The sequence below is a fragment of the Rhodofomes roseus genome, assembly GCF_022264815.1.
Source record: "Rhodofomes roseus strain CIRM-BRFM 1785 chromosome Unknown C8Q71scaffold_17, whole genome shotgun sequence".
Lineage (NCBI taxonomy): Eukaryota > Fungi > Basidiomycota > Agaricomycetes > Polyporales > Fomitopsidaceae > Rhodofomes > Rhodofomes roseus.
In genome coordinates this window covers 661,898-676,159 of record NW_025952973.1, presented here as the reverse complement: position 1 = coordinate 676,159, position 14,262 = coordinate 661,898, and the positions used below count along the sequence as shown (strand labels likewise).

Genomic DNA, 14,262 nt, shown 5'->3' with positions numbered 1-14,262 from the left:
TGCATATCGATCGGGTCTCAAATTTCGGCTTAGCTGAGCGTCATACTTTCCAAGAAAGGCATGTCGTAGAAAACACAAAGATAATCCGCCGCTTGCGATTTGTCGCGACAATTGCCCGTCTCTGGGTCGGGCCGACAGTCGCTCGCCCACGTCGAGACAGAAATACGGTGCGTGTCATGGGCTGCATTGTCATAAGGATACAAGCAATACATGGTCGTGTGTGTATAGTAGTAGCAGCGGACGGTGCGTAGAACAATCGTGAGTGAGGTTTACAAGCTGCATCGGCTCCCAATCGGCGCTGCCACTGCAGACCGTTGGTGTAAGCGTGCGGGCTTCATGTGGTGCATGACAGCTCGCAACCTCGGACCCGTCCCCTATCCTCGTAGCAGGGCGCTTAGAAGAGACGAATGGGCTTGCCCATCGTCGTCTTGATGTGCAGCGACTTGACGTTCTGCCAGTTCTTCTTGAGCAGCGAGACGAGGAAGTTGATGCCTGCGAGCGACGGTGAGGCGATATTCCAACAGAAGTATTGATAACACGTACTTAGCATGACGTTGCCGAGAACCTGGTCATCGGTCATCTGAATGTGACCGACAGCAACACCCAAGCAGAGGACCTTCTTGAGCTGGAACTTGATAGTGGAGCGGACCTCAGTCAATTTGACCGCAAGGTCCTCAGCGTGGGACACGGGGGTTGGGAACTTGCCAGCTGCAGGAGACGTTAGCTTTACTCGCTCAGACGGAACAAGCTGATATGACGCACCCTTGGAAAGACCGGGCCCGAGGAGACGAGGGATCTGCTTGATGAGAGTCTCAGAGGCCAAGAAGGCATCGTACTTCTTGGCGAGCTTCTTGACAAGCTTCTTGTTCTTGTTAAGCCTGCCCATGTCAGCGTCAGCGCAACTATCCGGCAATGCTTCGGTCGCATACGCACTTTTTGAGATCGTCCACGGACATGTACTCGAGGTCAATCTGCTTCGCACGGTCGATGTCGGCCGCATCGGCGAGAATGCAGATGGACATGCGAGGACGCGGGACGTTCGGGAGTCTAGCGGGGGGCTGTTCAGCAAACAAGCATCCACACTGAAGCGGCTTACTCACTTGACGGTACCCGAGAAACGCTTGTCACGCTGGGGGTCGTAGTTTTTGAGACCGATCTGCAGCTCGATCGTCTCGACGAAGTTGCGCTTTTTCTCGCCGTTGGCATCAGCCAAAAGCTCCTTGACGGAGCCCCGCACGCTTGCAACCGAGAGCTTGGAACCGCTGGGAGAACATCAGCCAACAGTTCGTGCCGGACGTATGGTCGGCGAGGACGCACCTCATGCTGATAGTCCGCTGTAATGGTCAGTATAGTCTACACACCCGCCACGGAAGTCTTGGTGGCGCTGTCGGCAATTGCCGAGGTACTGTACAGACATGCGCCGGTGGCTGCTACGGGCGTCTAATCAGCGCGAACCCTGCCTGTACCACTGATCAATACTGTAACTGTCGTCGACGGTACCATAACCGGTTTCCGGCCTGCCATTAGTAAGTAAGGATGTCTCTGAAGTGCATTCTTCACTGAAGCTTTGGCTCGCGTCGGTTTGTTGTCAGACATGAATATGGCAATCGCGCCCCAACCATACGAGCTCGAATTTGTTGGGCCCGTGACTCGACGCCCGTGCTTAGGATACATTTACTACCAATGACAGTTGATTTTATTTGAATTTTGACCAGGACGGTTGGTTTGTTCGACATGTTAGCCGTCCACAAAAGGGTGCAATATGATCCGGTCCTCCAACAGTGTTTGACACGAAGCGCCATCTAGTGTGGGAGGGTTTGGTAAGGAGGGTTTGTCCTCGTCGGTTACATGACAACTTACTCACAATCCTCATATGTTCAGCATAACGGTTTTGCTGGTCGCGCTTTGTTGCGCCAATGATCGGCATCTTGGGTCAGTACGTCGTCCTCCTTTGTTCTTGGTTGTTGCCCTTGTTGTCCGCAACGAGAAAACAAGGGAAACCCGACGTGTCCGGCTTAACGATCGGTCCTGAGTCCAAAAGCCCAACATGACATCACGTGTAGGGTACACGGTCACAAACGTCACTGAGTGTCACTGTAGGTCACGGTGTGAAAAGGAATGCATTCAGCCACAATTCCGCTACCCCCGACATATATTCAAACATCCTATGACATATCTATCCTACGGCCAATCGCACCTAGGGAGTACATGTGGCGATGATCACGGTTCGATTTGGCACATTTATATTAAACTACGGATTGTAATGACCCCAGTATCACACTGATTATACTTGCTGTGAAAAGGAGTGCCGGTCCACTGTTATTGATCAAGGTGAGTCTAGTACAAGCATAGAATGAACAAAACGGCGTGTGATTCTATCAGACAATAGACTCAGACACGTGAGTAATGTTGATCGATTTTTGTCCTGTATACGGTGGTGGCAGATCCACGTAATAGCGGGAAGCGCTCGTGGCGGGTATATAACACCCTCCCAAAGCCCTTCCCTCCAAACGCGCCCCTTACAATTCGTGGTACCACTTCACAACGACCTCAATCACAGACACAAGCCTTGACGTAGCGCGTTAGCTATAGTATGGGTGATCAAAGCAATAGTCACCAGGTGAGATTGCTTGAAGCTATATATAGCACGCCTGACCTCGTACTGATGTCAGGGTTCGCAGTTGGCGACACCACCAGTGTCCCCTGCTCGACAGAGGAACCCGGGGCATGAGCCCAGAGACGATGTCGAGAGCCTCATGGAGACGTCCGAAGAGCAAGACATCCAAGACACTGGATTGAACGACCTGTTCAAAGCCGCCGTGAAGGAAGAACTTGACTGGGAGTTCAAGTTGCGCGCAGAGAGGTTGAAAGACGCATCACAGAAAGAAAAACTTGAACTTGAATTTGAGGATCGCCGTAGGGAGTTTGAAGCCCAACTCGATGCCATGAGAGCAATGAATGGGGGAACAAACTTCCTCATACGTGGAGTACGTGCTTTCGCTTTGCTATCCGAGTTGTTTTCCACGTGCCGTGGTGCTGATTCCGTCCTCGTCAGGCAAAGCCTGAGAGTGGCGACCAGATCCACATTGTAGATCTCCCTGGATCCCCCTACGTGATTCGAATCTTCAATGGCGGAATGCAGGGTCTACATCAGTACTTGCTTGACTTCGTTAGCCGTGACTCACTCGCACCATTCAACGTGCCTGAGTCATACGCTGTTTGGCGTCTCGCCGAGGGTCCGGGGACAGCCAAGCTTAACCGTCTGATTTCTTGGGAGAAGGCTTTTTATTATCCGGATGCCTCAGTCCCGCAAGGCGAGGTACGATACAGTGTCATTGAAGGTACGGCGTATAGGGCGGAGTGTCCTGCTGGGTTTGTGGAGTTCATAGTCCCAGTGCGGACAGAGGGGGTCCAGAATCTCTTTCACGTCGAAGAAGCCGTGCAGCCGCGGTGCTAGGACAGTATGGGGCACACATATACAATGTCATTTTGTAACGAAGGCCAGAGGGTCAGATCACGCGAATGAATATCCTATCCTATATATCCTCTATCCTCTATCATAAAGAAGGACGCGGCGCAACGGGGGCCCCGGGCGCGAGGGGCGCCCCTCAACTTCCGCTTCAAAAGCTACTCACTTACTGCCTTCTCAACGCCGTGTCGTGAACCGTAAACCGCATCCCGTGCAGTGCACGGGTGTTTGCTAGTTAATATTATTATAAAAATATCACTCCGGCGACTCGGAGGCGGCGTCGACGTCGCCTGTAACCTACGACATGAGGCATGGCGACGTCCTATCGAGTTTTGAGATAAAAAGTTATGCACTCGTAAGGAGTCAGCCGGCCGCCAGGACCTACAGTTCACTACAGTCACGACGCGGAGTCAACAGCTGAAACGAGACATACAAACACCCACGAGTAGGAGACTTGCGTGCGCGCCATCTTGGTCGTCTTGAAGCTACTGTATACGGGCACATCGATGGCACAGCCAACCCGTACAGACAAGAGAACCTCGACGACACACAGGTATTCAAAGCGATCCTGATTTCAACTCACAGGGCACTGGATACCTTCCTTATGTATGGTTGCAGTGAGACGAATTCCTACGATGACACGCGTCACTCCGGCAGATTGTGAGCCGCCGTTGACGTAGCAAGTTATCCCGATCTACTTGAGCCGCGGTGAGGAGAAGATAGAATTCGGAGCTGCATGTGTGGGCAATGACGGATATCAAAGCAAGAACAGCAGAACGTGCGATAGTGAATATATGGGGGCCTGATAAATTCAGTGTAGGATTTGTACGTTTGCAAGAGGAGACTTTGAAGGCATGCCACAACATGGCGAGGGTCTGTGCGGCTTTCCTCGTCCGCTCCTGCTACCGCGACACCTGAAGGCATTCAGTCCGCAGTTGTGAAAGCAAGACGCAAGCTTACGCACCCACGGATTCACATCACTTCAATCGCCTCAGCTTCTGCAGCACCGTACCGTAATCCTCCTCGACCCACCGTCTTCCCTTCTTTTCCCTGATCCACTTGCAGCTGTACCGCTTGAGCTTCTTCGACAAGTCCGATGCTATACGGGCATGTCCACTCTTCCGCGGCGGGCTCGGCGGGTCAGCGCTGGCCGCCGGGAGCGGACCATCCACGAACACGTATGACTCGTCCGTTGGGCGGCAGCGTGGACGATTGTTGTCGACTTCACTAAGGACGGCGGAGTCCTTGTCATAGTAGTTCTCGATAGGGGATAGTACGTTGGGGCGAGCGAACGCGATGGGGCCGGACGGGAGCGACTTCGACGCGTTTAGGTTGGTGTCGATGCGCGGCAGCGTCGGCCGCTGTGATGGTTGCACGTCTACATGTTCGTATGTCACCGTCCACCTCCCCGTCTCGTCCACAGACGGCGACCCTGTAGCCGCCGCTTGGCTAATCGACGACACAGACAGGTCCGAGGTACCCGTGAGAGGCGAGACGATGATTATTCCCGGTTCAGGCGAGTCGGGGAAATCAAGCCGGAGAACCGTGTGCCTCCGTGAACCGAGGAGCTCGTACTCCAGAGGATTGGCGACCTGTTGCAGAGGTGTAGGAGGCGGCGCAACGGGTTGGCATGGTGGTCGTGGAAGTGGACGATACGTGCCCCGGCGCGTCGCGGTGGACGTACATGGCGGAGGTGCAGGTAGAGGACGTGCGACGCTAGACAGTGCGTGGCTGGCGCTACGCGGTCGCCGGTTCTCGTTCTCGTTGGAGACAGAGAGTGGACAGTGTGGTGCGCGGGGCCCGCGCAATGCAGAAGTGGTCGACGCACGCGCGGTTGAGGGGCGCGCCGGCAAGCGGGGTCGAGACCGACCAGCGACATTGGACTCTTGACAGTCCGACGCGGTCCACGGCAGACCAACAAGGGATTTACAGAGCGGAGAAATGGGTGACAGTGGTTCCAGGTAAGACGGCATGGATGGCGTAGGAAAGTCGTATGCAGAAGCTGGATAGCACCGAGGAAAACGGAGTTTTGGTGTAGTAGAGGGATTCAGTAGATTAGCGGATAATTAAAGCAGGGCAGTACGATAGGGAACGTCGTGGGCTTGTAGGGTTGTGTCTTTAACGAGGGATGACCATCTGTCCAGCAGAGAAAGTACGCGTCCGGCGGCGAGTTACCTCCACGACCGCTGGTCTGAGGCCGGCTATAAGGCCTGTGGCGGTATGATGCGGGGATGCCCAATCTGGTTAGCGTGGTAGCAACGAGGCGGCACGCCATCATCGTCCCGCAGGCGATCGAGATCCTCATCATCCGACGCTGCGACGCGTGCATTCTGTGGTTCATTTACCGAGCTCCGATTTCTTGATAGAAATTGAGACTCTGTGTATTGTCGGTCTCGCTCTACTGTCCTGGGTAATGTCCGACTCACCTACGACTCACGTCCATTTCCCTGTTCTATACGCATTGCGTTGCAGGTTTGTCCCTCATTGCTACCGACAACGCGTCATCTAGAAAGGTTGATGCGGACTGTCGGTCCACGACATGATCGAACCAGTAGTCAGTCGATTAGCTCTCTCTCAGTCTCGCCTGTATACTTACGTGCGAGTTTGGGTTGGCTGTAGCCCATTATCTGATCTGCACTGTGCTACAAAGATGTGACAAGCGCATGGTGAGCTCGGAACGCTGTGGAGCACCTTCAGGCGCACATACGCTTTCAAGGGGTTGCACGTCATGGTCAACTGCAGGCCTTTCGTTTACGAGATGCCGAAAATCTTGCAAAGACAAAACCTGTGCCGTCCCTGGTTGCACCGAGTCGCTGCCGCAGGCAGGCAGATCGTCGACTATACACAGCCCCGTCGCATCAGCCATGGGGCCCATCACGGACCCGCTACATATGCGACGGGCGATCCCGCCTCCTCTGCTGTCTTCCGTCGCATCCCGCTGTGACAGTCGATTCTTGGTTACTACGCATGGCGGCGCGATGTTGGGATGTCAGAGTTGTATCGAACACTGCATAGTCTGAGCCGCGAAGACATCTGTCCACAATTAATCAACGTGCATATACATGACGCCAGCGTGCATACTCAGAGTGTGCCACACCGGCTCGGTGCACAGACGTGTTCCCTCAAGTGCACTGCAGCCGCTTTGGCTGCTATTACGGTTCGAGTTTGGCCAGAGTACCCATCATCCGCAAGAAGGTAGTCGGCGTGGCGGAGGCCCCCTTCCCTGCGGTACCAAGGAAGGTCTTTAGTTGGCCCCTTTCCAACCCCCATCGGTACTCAGCTAGGTAATTCTTGGTCGTCTGCGGCTTGAGACCGGTCAGACGTACGATCTCCTCGATGAGATCGTCGTGACTGTCGAGGTGGTTGCGATCCGCGCACTGTCTGTACACACCCAGGAAGGTCTGGCCACGGCCGTTGGCGGTCAGAAGATGGGGATGGACAAAGTACCGATAAGGCCTCGCAACGAACTGGACCCTAGGATGCTGACGAGGATCTTCTCTCGGTATCTCCGGATTCGAGAGATCAAGACCAATTCGGGGTGATCGGAAGACGCGCAATTTCGAACGCCCGGTGCTAGACTGAATGTGTACCAGTCGTAGATGAGGTACGCTGTCCGTAGCACCTCCGATGGGCGCGGAGAACGCTGAGATATCGCCGTGAAGCCTGGCTGTGACCAGTTCAGCGATGGACTTGGCACGGCTTGCGCGCAGAATCTCGTCCACGAGGAGAGATGGTCCAGAGATGATCTTCTTGTCCGACACGCGTCGTAGCGTGCGCAGAAGGATACCTCCGCGGGTGTGCGTAGTTTGCGAATTTTCTGTGGAAGTCGTCTCCGAGGAAAAACCAATGGTGAGGTCCAGCCCTTTCCGTGTTCCTCCTCTGTAACCGCTGCCCTGAGCCTTCAAGGGTTGTTCGCTCCCCGATCGTCGAGGGGCACGATGGAAATACCTGCACTATGGTCAGTTCAACCACGCGGAGATATCGACAACGCACATACCATTGACCTGCTTGCTGCTGCTCGTGTGATCGGTGTGTGAACGGATCTTCGTGGCAGCCGGGGCGATACAGGTAGAACTCGACCTCCATGAAGTCATACTCCGTGGTGCTGTCTTCGGTACGCACCGAAAGCCGATGGTCCTTCAGCAGAGAGTGTGCAATCTCAGTGAAGATCTCCTCAGTTTCCTCCATAGAAGAAGACTGGGAGAAGTCGAGCATCTTGTGAAGAGGCTTCTGAGATATCCTCTCTGAATATGCATCCTCCGTGGCGACTGGACTGTGTAGTGCGTTATTCTCGTAAGACGTGTCAACAAATGCAGCAATGGCTCACCATGCTGAGCTATCCAAGCGCCTCCTTTTCAGCGCACCTCCTTCGCTAGGACCGTGGCTCTGAGTCAGGTCGACGCCCATCTGCGTCCTGACGAAGAGCACTGACCTACTGCAAGGTGAGGCACTACGGAGCTCTCGTTTATTGCCAGTGCTCATGATATAGACTAGAGACTGAGAGATAGGTATTTCAATGAGATGCGGAAGCTCAACAGGGAGCAGGGCCCAGGCGCGGTAACCGTCCTCTCCCTCACGCAAAGAGGTCTTCTTTAGGGTCTGCCTACGGGAGACAACAGCCTGAGGCGCGGTGCCGCTGCCAGCGTCACTTCACGGAAGGGGTTGTAACACGATCACATGCTTGTGACAGCACGCGGTTCCTACGTGAGGGTACTCGCGCGCGCGATCGTACGCGTCCATGCGACGCGATACACACAAATCGTTCAAGGTACAAGCAATATCGGCACTTGCGATTTATCCACCATCCGAGGACACGCGATGATCTACATTACAACGCGACAATCAACTACGTACAGAGTCTGCAGATAATGAGCAAATAAGATACATGGCGTGCGGGAATAAGGAGTATCATCATGAACTTGATACGACGGGTACGAACGCGAACGGATGCGACGACAATGAGCGAAGTCGTACCAGTACGTTATGTGCGGTCGCACAATCGCACATCGCTAAAGCCAGTCACCCCAAAATAGGAGATCATAGCCCATCTGCATTAGTGTCCATCGACGTGCCAGGATGTCCGGACATCCGTACATCAACAGAACGAACAGAGCCAACATCGATGGGCTCGATCTGTCTTGTCCTGGTCATCGTCGATGCTGTGCCCGTTGATACTGTCGTCGGTACTAGGTGCTGCGTTATGACGTCCATTGTTCCGACGAGTTTCGCGGCCTCGACGTCCGCTGCAAGGTCATTGCCGTCCTCACTTCCTTCAGCATCGACATCGACGTCGACCTCCACGTCTCCCTCAGCATCCGCATCGCTCACGCCGCCTTCGTCCTCATCTCGCTGAACCACCGAAGGCTCGCTGGTCTGCATCTTCGACATCGCAGACGGTCCCGGAGCCATACGCCGCATCTCCTTGTCACGGTCCGGCTCTGTGCTCTGCCTCCGACTCCCGGGGTCACTCGTCGGCATCCTCTCCTGCTCCTGCGCCGCCTGATCCGCGAGAACGTCCAACGCGCTCCTCACTCTCGCGATCGGCACAGGAGGCGGCGCCGGGACAGGATCAGGATGCGGACTACCGCCGTTCGCTGTCGCTATCCCCTTGCCCTTGGCCTGCACTGGGGATTGCGGCGCGGAAACCTCTCGTTGCTTGCCCTTGCCCTTCCGGTCAGGCGGCGGACGTGTCTGTGGCTGGTCCTGCGACTCCTGAGCTTGCGCCAGCGCAGCTCTTGTCTGCCTCCTCGTCCTCCCCGTAGTACCTCTCGTGGATGCAGCGCTGCCCGCCGAAGCCGATGCGCCCACCCTCCGTCTCTTCGGCACCGGCTTGTCCAGCGCAGAGGCAGCGGCGGCGGCAGCGCGTCTCCTCGGCGATCTCTTCAATCTGGGAAGCTCCTCTTCTTCCTTCTCGGTATCACCGCCTCCGTCGCCGTTTCCATCGTAGTCCTCGTCCGCCATCATCGTCCGCGCAGCCGTCGCCGCACTCAGCAACGAATCCAACGGCGTCGCGAGAACACCCTGCGTCCTCCCGTTCCTCCCTGGCGTCCTCCCGCGCGCTGCACTTCTTCCTTGGCCCACGCCGGGAGCCGCCTGCGCCTGCGCCCTTCCCGCCGGCGGCGTTCCCGGCATCGGCCACACTGGCACCATCATCGCCGTGCCCTGCGGGACCTGCGCCGGCATCGCGCGCCCGCCAGGTGGACTGGGCACCGCCTGCATATACACATAGCCCGGCACATACGGGTGCCCCGGTACAGAGCCAGGAGCGACGCGCACTTGTGGCGGGGTCGCCGTGAGCTGATACGGCCCCGTCGGGTGTGTGTACGGGACACCTGCGTGTGCTGCGCTCGCGCTGGGGCTCGTCGCGGCGCCTGGGTAGATCGACGGCCCCGGCTCTCCTTCACCCGGCACCCACGCCCCCTGCCAATCCGGGTGCATCCCGAACACGACGCCCGACGCGCGCTGCGCCTCTTCTTGCGCCTGCCTTGTTGCGTCTGCCTGACGTCCCTCGCGCTCGCGCTCCTTCATCAGACCTGCAGCAATCCCCGCGCGGACTCGCCCGATCTTGCGCGCTGCCGTCAAGATGCACTCCGCGCGTGCGTCAGTGAGCAGGGGCGCACGCGGTCCAGGCGCCTTGAACCGCGCCTTCTTGTCTTTGCTCTTCTTCGTGTGCTTGTCGGCGTGTTTCAAGCTCGAAGGTTTGAGCGCAGGCGGGGGCATGCTCGGCCGAGATGGGGACGCGAACACATCACCTACGGAATCGAGGCGCATTCGCGAAGGGCCAGCTCCAGGTGTATCTGTAGGTGTGATAGTCAGATCCTGTGGTCGCACACCCTCGTCGGCCGCATGCCGTCCGTTCGAAACACCTCTGGGATTTGTCTCTGAAACGATATCCATCGCATCGACTACGTCGTTCGGCTCCGCTGCTTGTGCTTGGGCGGACACAGCAGAAACGCCGACCCTTTCCTTCTTCACTCGGTCAGTTGACTTCTTCGCCTTCTTGCTAGACTTCTCGTCTAAAGGCGGGAATTGTACTAGGGATGCGTGTTGAAGAACTTCTGGATCCCGAAGGAAATTTGTCTGTATCATGAGGAGAGGGCGTAGACGAGAGAGTTCGGACTCTAGGGCAGAGAGGCGGGTGAGAGTGTCCGAAAGCTACGTCCACAGAATGGTCATACGACATCGAGCGGAGGGAGGGCACGTCGACATATAGCAATTGAATGACATCTCGTGAGCTCAGTCAAGGTGACACAGACCTAGCGGCGTACCTTCTGCCGAAGAGTGTTGTTCTCGTCTCGTAATTGCGCGAGCGCATGCCCAGCATCCTATAAATATGTGGTCAGAATTGGATGAATCGTCATGGCTTGTGGTGTCCGGTGAACAGTCTAGCTTCGTACGATCCAAGTGTACGCGCAAAGGGCATAGTGGACGGTGTGTTTATCCGACAACATATGGGTGATGGCACGTTCGCTGGATCAGTCTTCCTGGACATGCTATGCGCAATTGTCCGTCGCGTTTACGCTTTGTGCGCATATCAGATGCGCTCATAGCGTATATGCGGCGGCCCTCTGCCATAGTGGATATTCAGGAAGACGGTATAGCAGCGACTGCGAACTGTGCCCTGCCTGTAATGGATGGCGACACCGAAAGAGAAGGAAGACATGAGAATATGCACACAGACCTGCAAGCCATCGACATATGCACTATGCACTTACGTAGTCCTTGTCCGCGGGAGGCTTGGCACTGCGCCATTGGCGAAATAGTGCATCTGCACTACGATCCCAGCCTTGTCGCTCGACGTCCCAGCGTGCCCGTTCTTCCTCGAGTCCATGCAGTAGCAGATTACGCTGGAGCGTCAGAGTCGCGATGGTTTCCGCTTGGGAGGCCAGCTGTGATGGGGATGGTGGTACGACGGGATCGGAGGTGAGGCGTAGGACCTAAGTCCAAGCATAGCGTGTGAGATAGCTAGAACCCGATGATAATCATGTCTCGTACCATGCTTGCAAGTTCTCTTTCTAGTGGAGTCGCGTATGGCCTCGCATTAGGTCCTGTAAGTCCGAGCTGCTGTACGCGCTGCCTCATGCCGTTCGCTTCCGACTGATCGAGCGGCTCCGGAGTCGAGAGTGCAGCCTGGGTATCATAGGTATGCATAGAAGCCGCGTGAGGCTGTTGAGGCGGGAGCGCGTCGTCGACATGAGGAGGTTGTAGTTGGGGATCGGGCAAGTGCACATGTGGTTCCGGCGGGAGTGCGACCGTCTGGGGCGCAGGCGACGGCGACATGGGATGCATGATGTCGGAGAGCTCGAGGGCGGGTCCATCGGCGGCCTGCATGGTGGACAGCGCGCCGGGGCAATGAGGAGAGAGGCCGTGCGGACGCGCAGTGGCGAGGAAGAAAGCACCCTGGGGGACAAACAGCCACCAACAACGCCGTCGCCCTCCTTCACGCGATGTGAGCACGTGATGGGACCATTTCCGTGTCGCCGGCGTCTGTCCACGGACGACCACACCGGGTGTAACTTACCCAAAACTTACCTGGGTTGATCAGTAGGTTGTCGCGTTGAACAAGAAATGAGAAAACTACTCGAGGAACATCGCCACTCGTACAGAAATCGCACTTGCCTGAGCCATGTCTACCGTATTTGCCGAACAAGATCCCTGAAACGCCTTGTGAAAGGCGTGAATGGCAGCACTGCAACTGCCACGACGTCGCTCGAGTATGTGATGTTTCCGGCCAGCATGGGGGCTTTGAGGTCGTGGTAGGAGGAGGAGGGACGGCAGTCTAGACCGGGAGCGATCGAGGCCATCACGTGGGGCGCGTCCGGCGCGCGACGAACGCGCTGCTGGGAGACTGTGAGTGCGAGCGGCGAGCGGTGTTTCGTCTCCCAGCGGTCTTGTCTCCTCCTGCCACACACATGCCATCGCCCACCCCGCTTCATCTCCCCCACCCTGATCCCAATGCCCCCGTCCTCCGCACTCCAGTGGTTCCTCCTCGTCCTCCCCGCCGCAGTCCTTCTCGCCTACCTTCTCACCGCCTTCCCCCTCGCCACAACAACCCCTGCCGTCCAGCCATCGCTCGCTACCCTCCCCAAGGACTCGCCCAGTTGGCAGATATATCCAGAGACGTTCTATGACGGCGGCGCATATGTACACTTTCCCCAGGGCTCCGTGAGTCCAGCGATCGAGTGTCGCGCGATCTAAACTCATACGCTTCGATAGGTCCGCTACTGGCTCATAGGGCCAGAGAAGGGTCAGCGAGTGAGTGGTCTTCGTGATACTGTTACTCTTTTTGGATGTAACATGTCTGCAGGTGGTGCTCATCCACGGCCTTTCCGTGCCAGCCATTATCTGGAAAGATGTCGCGCCTCAACTAGCACATAGTGGCATCCGCGTGCTACTCTATGGTCAGCACACTGCTTCACTGCTGTCTCAGTCTCCTCCGCTCACGCCCCCGCGCTGCAGACTTGTACGGCCGTGGCTACTCCGACGCACCACAAACGACCTACGATAGTTCACTATACACAACACAGCTCGCATTGCTCATGCAATACGTTGGGTGGGACAAGGCGCACATTGCGGGCGTCTCCATGGTACGCGCGCTGCCCACGTCCGCATGTCCTCATCTCACCTTAACTTACGGTATTCAGGGCGGAGGCGTCGCGGCAGCGTTCAACGCACAATTTCCCCACCTCGTCTCCGACAAGGTCGCGCTCCTCGCGCCTACAGGGCTCCTCGACCCGACCGACCTCTCGCGGACGACCCGCTTCCTCTCCTCGCCAATCATGCAGCTCTTCACTGCAAGCTGGCCTGTTCGAGTACGTCATTCCCACTCCCCCCTCTCACCCGTTCGGCATGCTGAGCGCTTCGCTTGCGCTGCAGCTGTACATTAGATACCTTGCGAACAGCCACCCAACAGACGACCCCATCGCCGAACTCGTTCGTCTCCAATCGGCGTACCTCCCAGGGTTCAACGCCGCCGTCGCCTCCTCGCTCCGCGACGGCCCCGTACGGAGCCTCGCGCCCGCATACGCCGCGCTCGGGCGGCGCGCCGAGAAGGATAAAACGAGCGTCCTGCTCGTCTGGGTGAGTTCTCCTTGTCCACCTCCGCGGGATCGTGCTGACGAGCGAGCGATAACAGGGCACCTCCGACGCGGTCGTGCCCTACAAGACCTCGAAGCGCGTGCGCACGCTCGTCCCGAGCGCGCAGCTGCTCACAATCGAGGGCGGCAGCCACGACATCACGATCACGCACGCGAAGGAGGTCGGCGCCGCGCTCGTGCGGTTCTTCAAGGGCCAGCCCCTTCCATAGCCCCTCCGCGTGTATGGGGATGAAGGGGAAGGGGCGTCATGTGGTGATATGATAGGTTAGGTCTGCGTCTGTGGACGGTTCGCGCTGTTTAGTTCTATCTTATTGGCTTCGGTCTGTTCGCATTCGATATGCTTAGTGTTCTTCCTCTTCGTTCCATGACGTCTCCCCTCGCCCCTCAGGCTCGCCTACATGTTGACATGATTTTCGCCCCACGTGTACCGAACTGTTCATACTTAGCGACACCCTTTGTTGTTCTCACCAGCTACGCATACATGCACTCCTTCGGGTCAAAAGTACACTTGATAGGATAATGTTACTCGTGACAGATGTTGTACACTGCCCATACGTCTATGTCATATCTGCTGTTGTCATCCTTGTCAGACGACTTACGTTCACAGGTGCGAGTCGCCGTACTGCTGCAGTCTGACTTGAGGCAACGGGGGAGTACGCCCGGCGTGCAGCGAGAACGTCGCGGCGAAGGAAACTA

At 56.7% G+C, this 14,262-nt stretch overlaps 6 protein-coding genes across 6 annotated transcripts; 2 read left to right on the top strand and 4 right to left on the bottom strand.

Annotated features, from left to right (window-relative positions):
• Window positions 1-68: 68 nt before the first annotated feature.
• C8Q71DRAFT_772945 (60S ribosomal protein L10A) lies at window positions 69-1,337 on the bottom strand. The gene is made up of 6 exons (XM_047924438.1): window positions 1,318-1,337; window positions 1,101-1,262; window positions 934-1,047; window positions 763-878; window positions 544-708; window positions 69-492 (listed from the first exon to the last, which is right to left on the bottom strand). The coding sequence occupies exons 1-6, from the start codon at window positions 1,320-1,322 to the stop codon at window positions 395-397; spliced, it is 660 nt and encodes a 219-aa protein (XP_047776593.1). The 5' UTR covers window positions 1,323-1,337; the 3' UTR covers window positions 69-394.
• Window positions 1,338-2,439: 1,102 nt separating this feature from the next.
• Window positions 2,440-3,548, top strand: C8Q71DRAFT_772940 (uncharacterized protein). Its single transcript, XM_047924437.1, has 3 exons — window positions 2,440-2,620; window positions 2,682-2,987; window positions 3,056-3,548. The coding sequence occupies exons 1-3, from the start codon at window positions 2,594-2,596 to the stop codon at window positions 3,455-3,457; spliced, it is 735 nt and encodes a 244-aa protein (XP_047776592.1). The 5' UTR covers window positions 2,440-2,593; the 3' UTR covers window positions 3,458-3,548.
• A 636-nt stretch (window positions 3,549-4,184) lies between these two features.
• Window positions 4,185-5,681, bottom strand: C8Q71DRAFT_179459 (uncharacterized protein). Its single transcript, XM_047916795.1, has 2 exons — window positions 4,434-5,681; window positions 4,185-4,383 (listed from the first exon to the last, which is right to left on the bottom strand). The coding sequence occupies exon 1, from the start codon at window positions 5,440-5,442 to the stop codon at window positions 4,447-4,449; it is 996 nt and encodes a 331-aa protein (XP_047776591.1). The 5' UTR covers window positions 5,443-5,681; the 3' UTR covers window positions 4,185-4,383; window positions 4,434-4,446.
• Window positions 5,682-6,621: 940 nt separating this feature from the next.
• On the bottom strand, window positions 6,622-7,684 carry C8Q71DRAFT_860141 (uncharacterized protein; the record flags this gene model as incomplete). The annotated part of the gene is made up of 2 exons (XM_047927752.1): window positions 6,622-7,417; window positions 7,467-7,684. 2 exons carry the CDS (start codon window positions 7,682-7,684, stop codon window positions 6,622-6,624), a joined length of 1,014 nt encoding a protein of 337 aa, XP_047776590.1.
• A 743-nt stretch (window positions 7,685-8,427) lies between these two features.
• On the bottom strand, window positions 8,428-11,923 carry C8Q71DRAFT_179245 (uncharacterized protein). Its single transcript, XM_047916792.1, has 4 exons — window positions 11,465-11,923; window positions 11,185-11,406; window positions 10,738-10,794; window positions 8,428-10,624 (listed from the first exon to the last, which is right to left on the bottom strand). Exons 1-4 carry the CDS (start codon window positions 11,798-11,800, stop codon window positions 8,507-8,509), a joined length of 2,733 nt encoding a protein of 910 aa, XP_047776589.1. The 5' UTR covers window positions 11,801-11,923; the 3' UTR covers window positions 8,428-8,506.
• Window positions 11,924-12,270: 347 nt separating this feature from the next.
• Window positions 12,271-14,243, top strand: C8Q71DRAFT_772928 (alpha/beta-hydrolase). Its single transcript, XM_047924436.1, has 7 exons — window positions 12,271-12,634; window positions 12,686-12,724; window positions 12,777-12,870; window positions 12,929-13,056; window positions 13,114-13,281; window positions 13,346-13,549; window positions 13,605-14,243. Exons 1-7 carry the CDS (start codon window positions 12,425-12,427, stop codon window positions 13,773-13,775), a joined length of 1,014 nt encoding a protein of 337 aa, XP_047776588.1. The 5' UTR covers window positions 12,271-12,424; the 3' UTR covers window positions 13,776-14,243.
• Window positions 14,244-14,262: the final 19 nt, after the last annotated feature.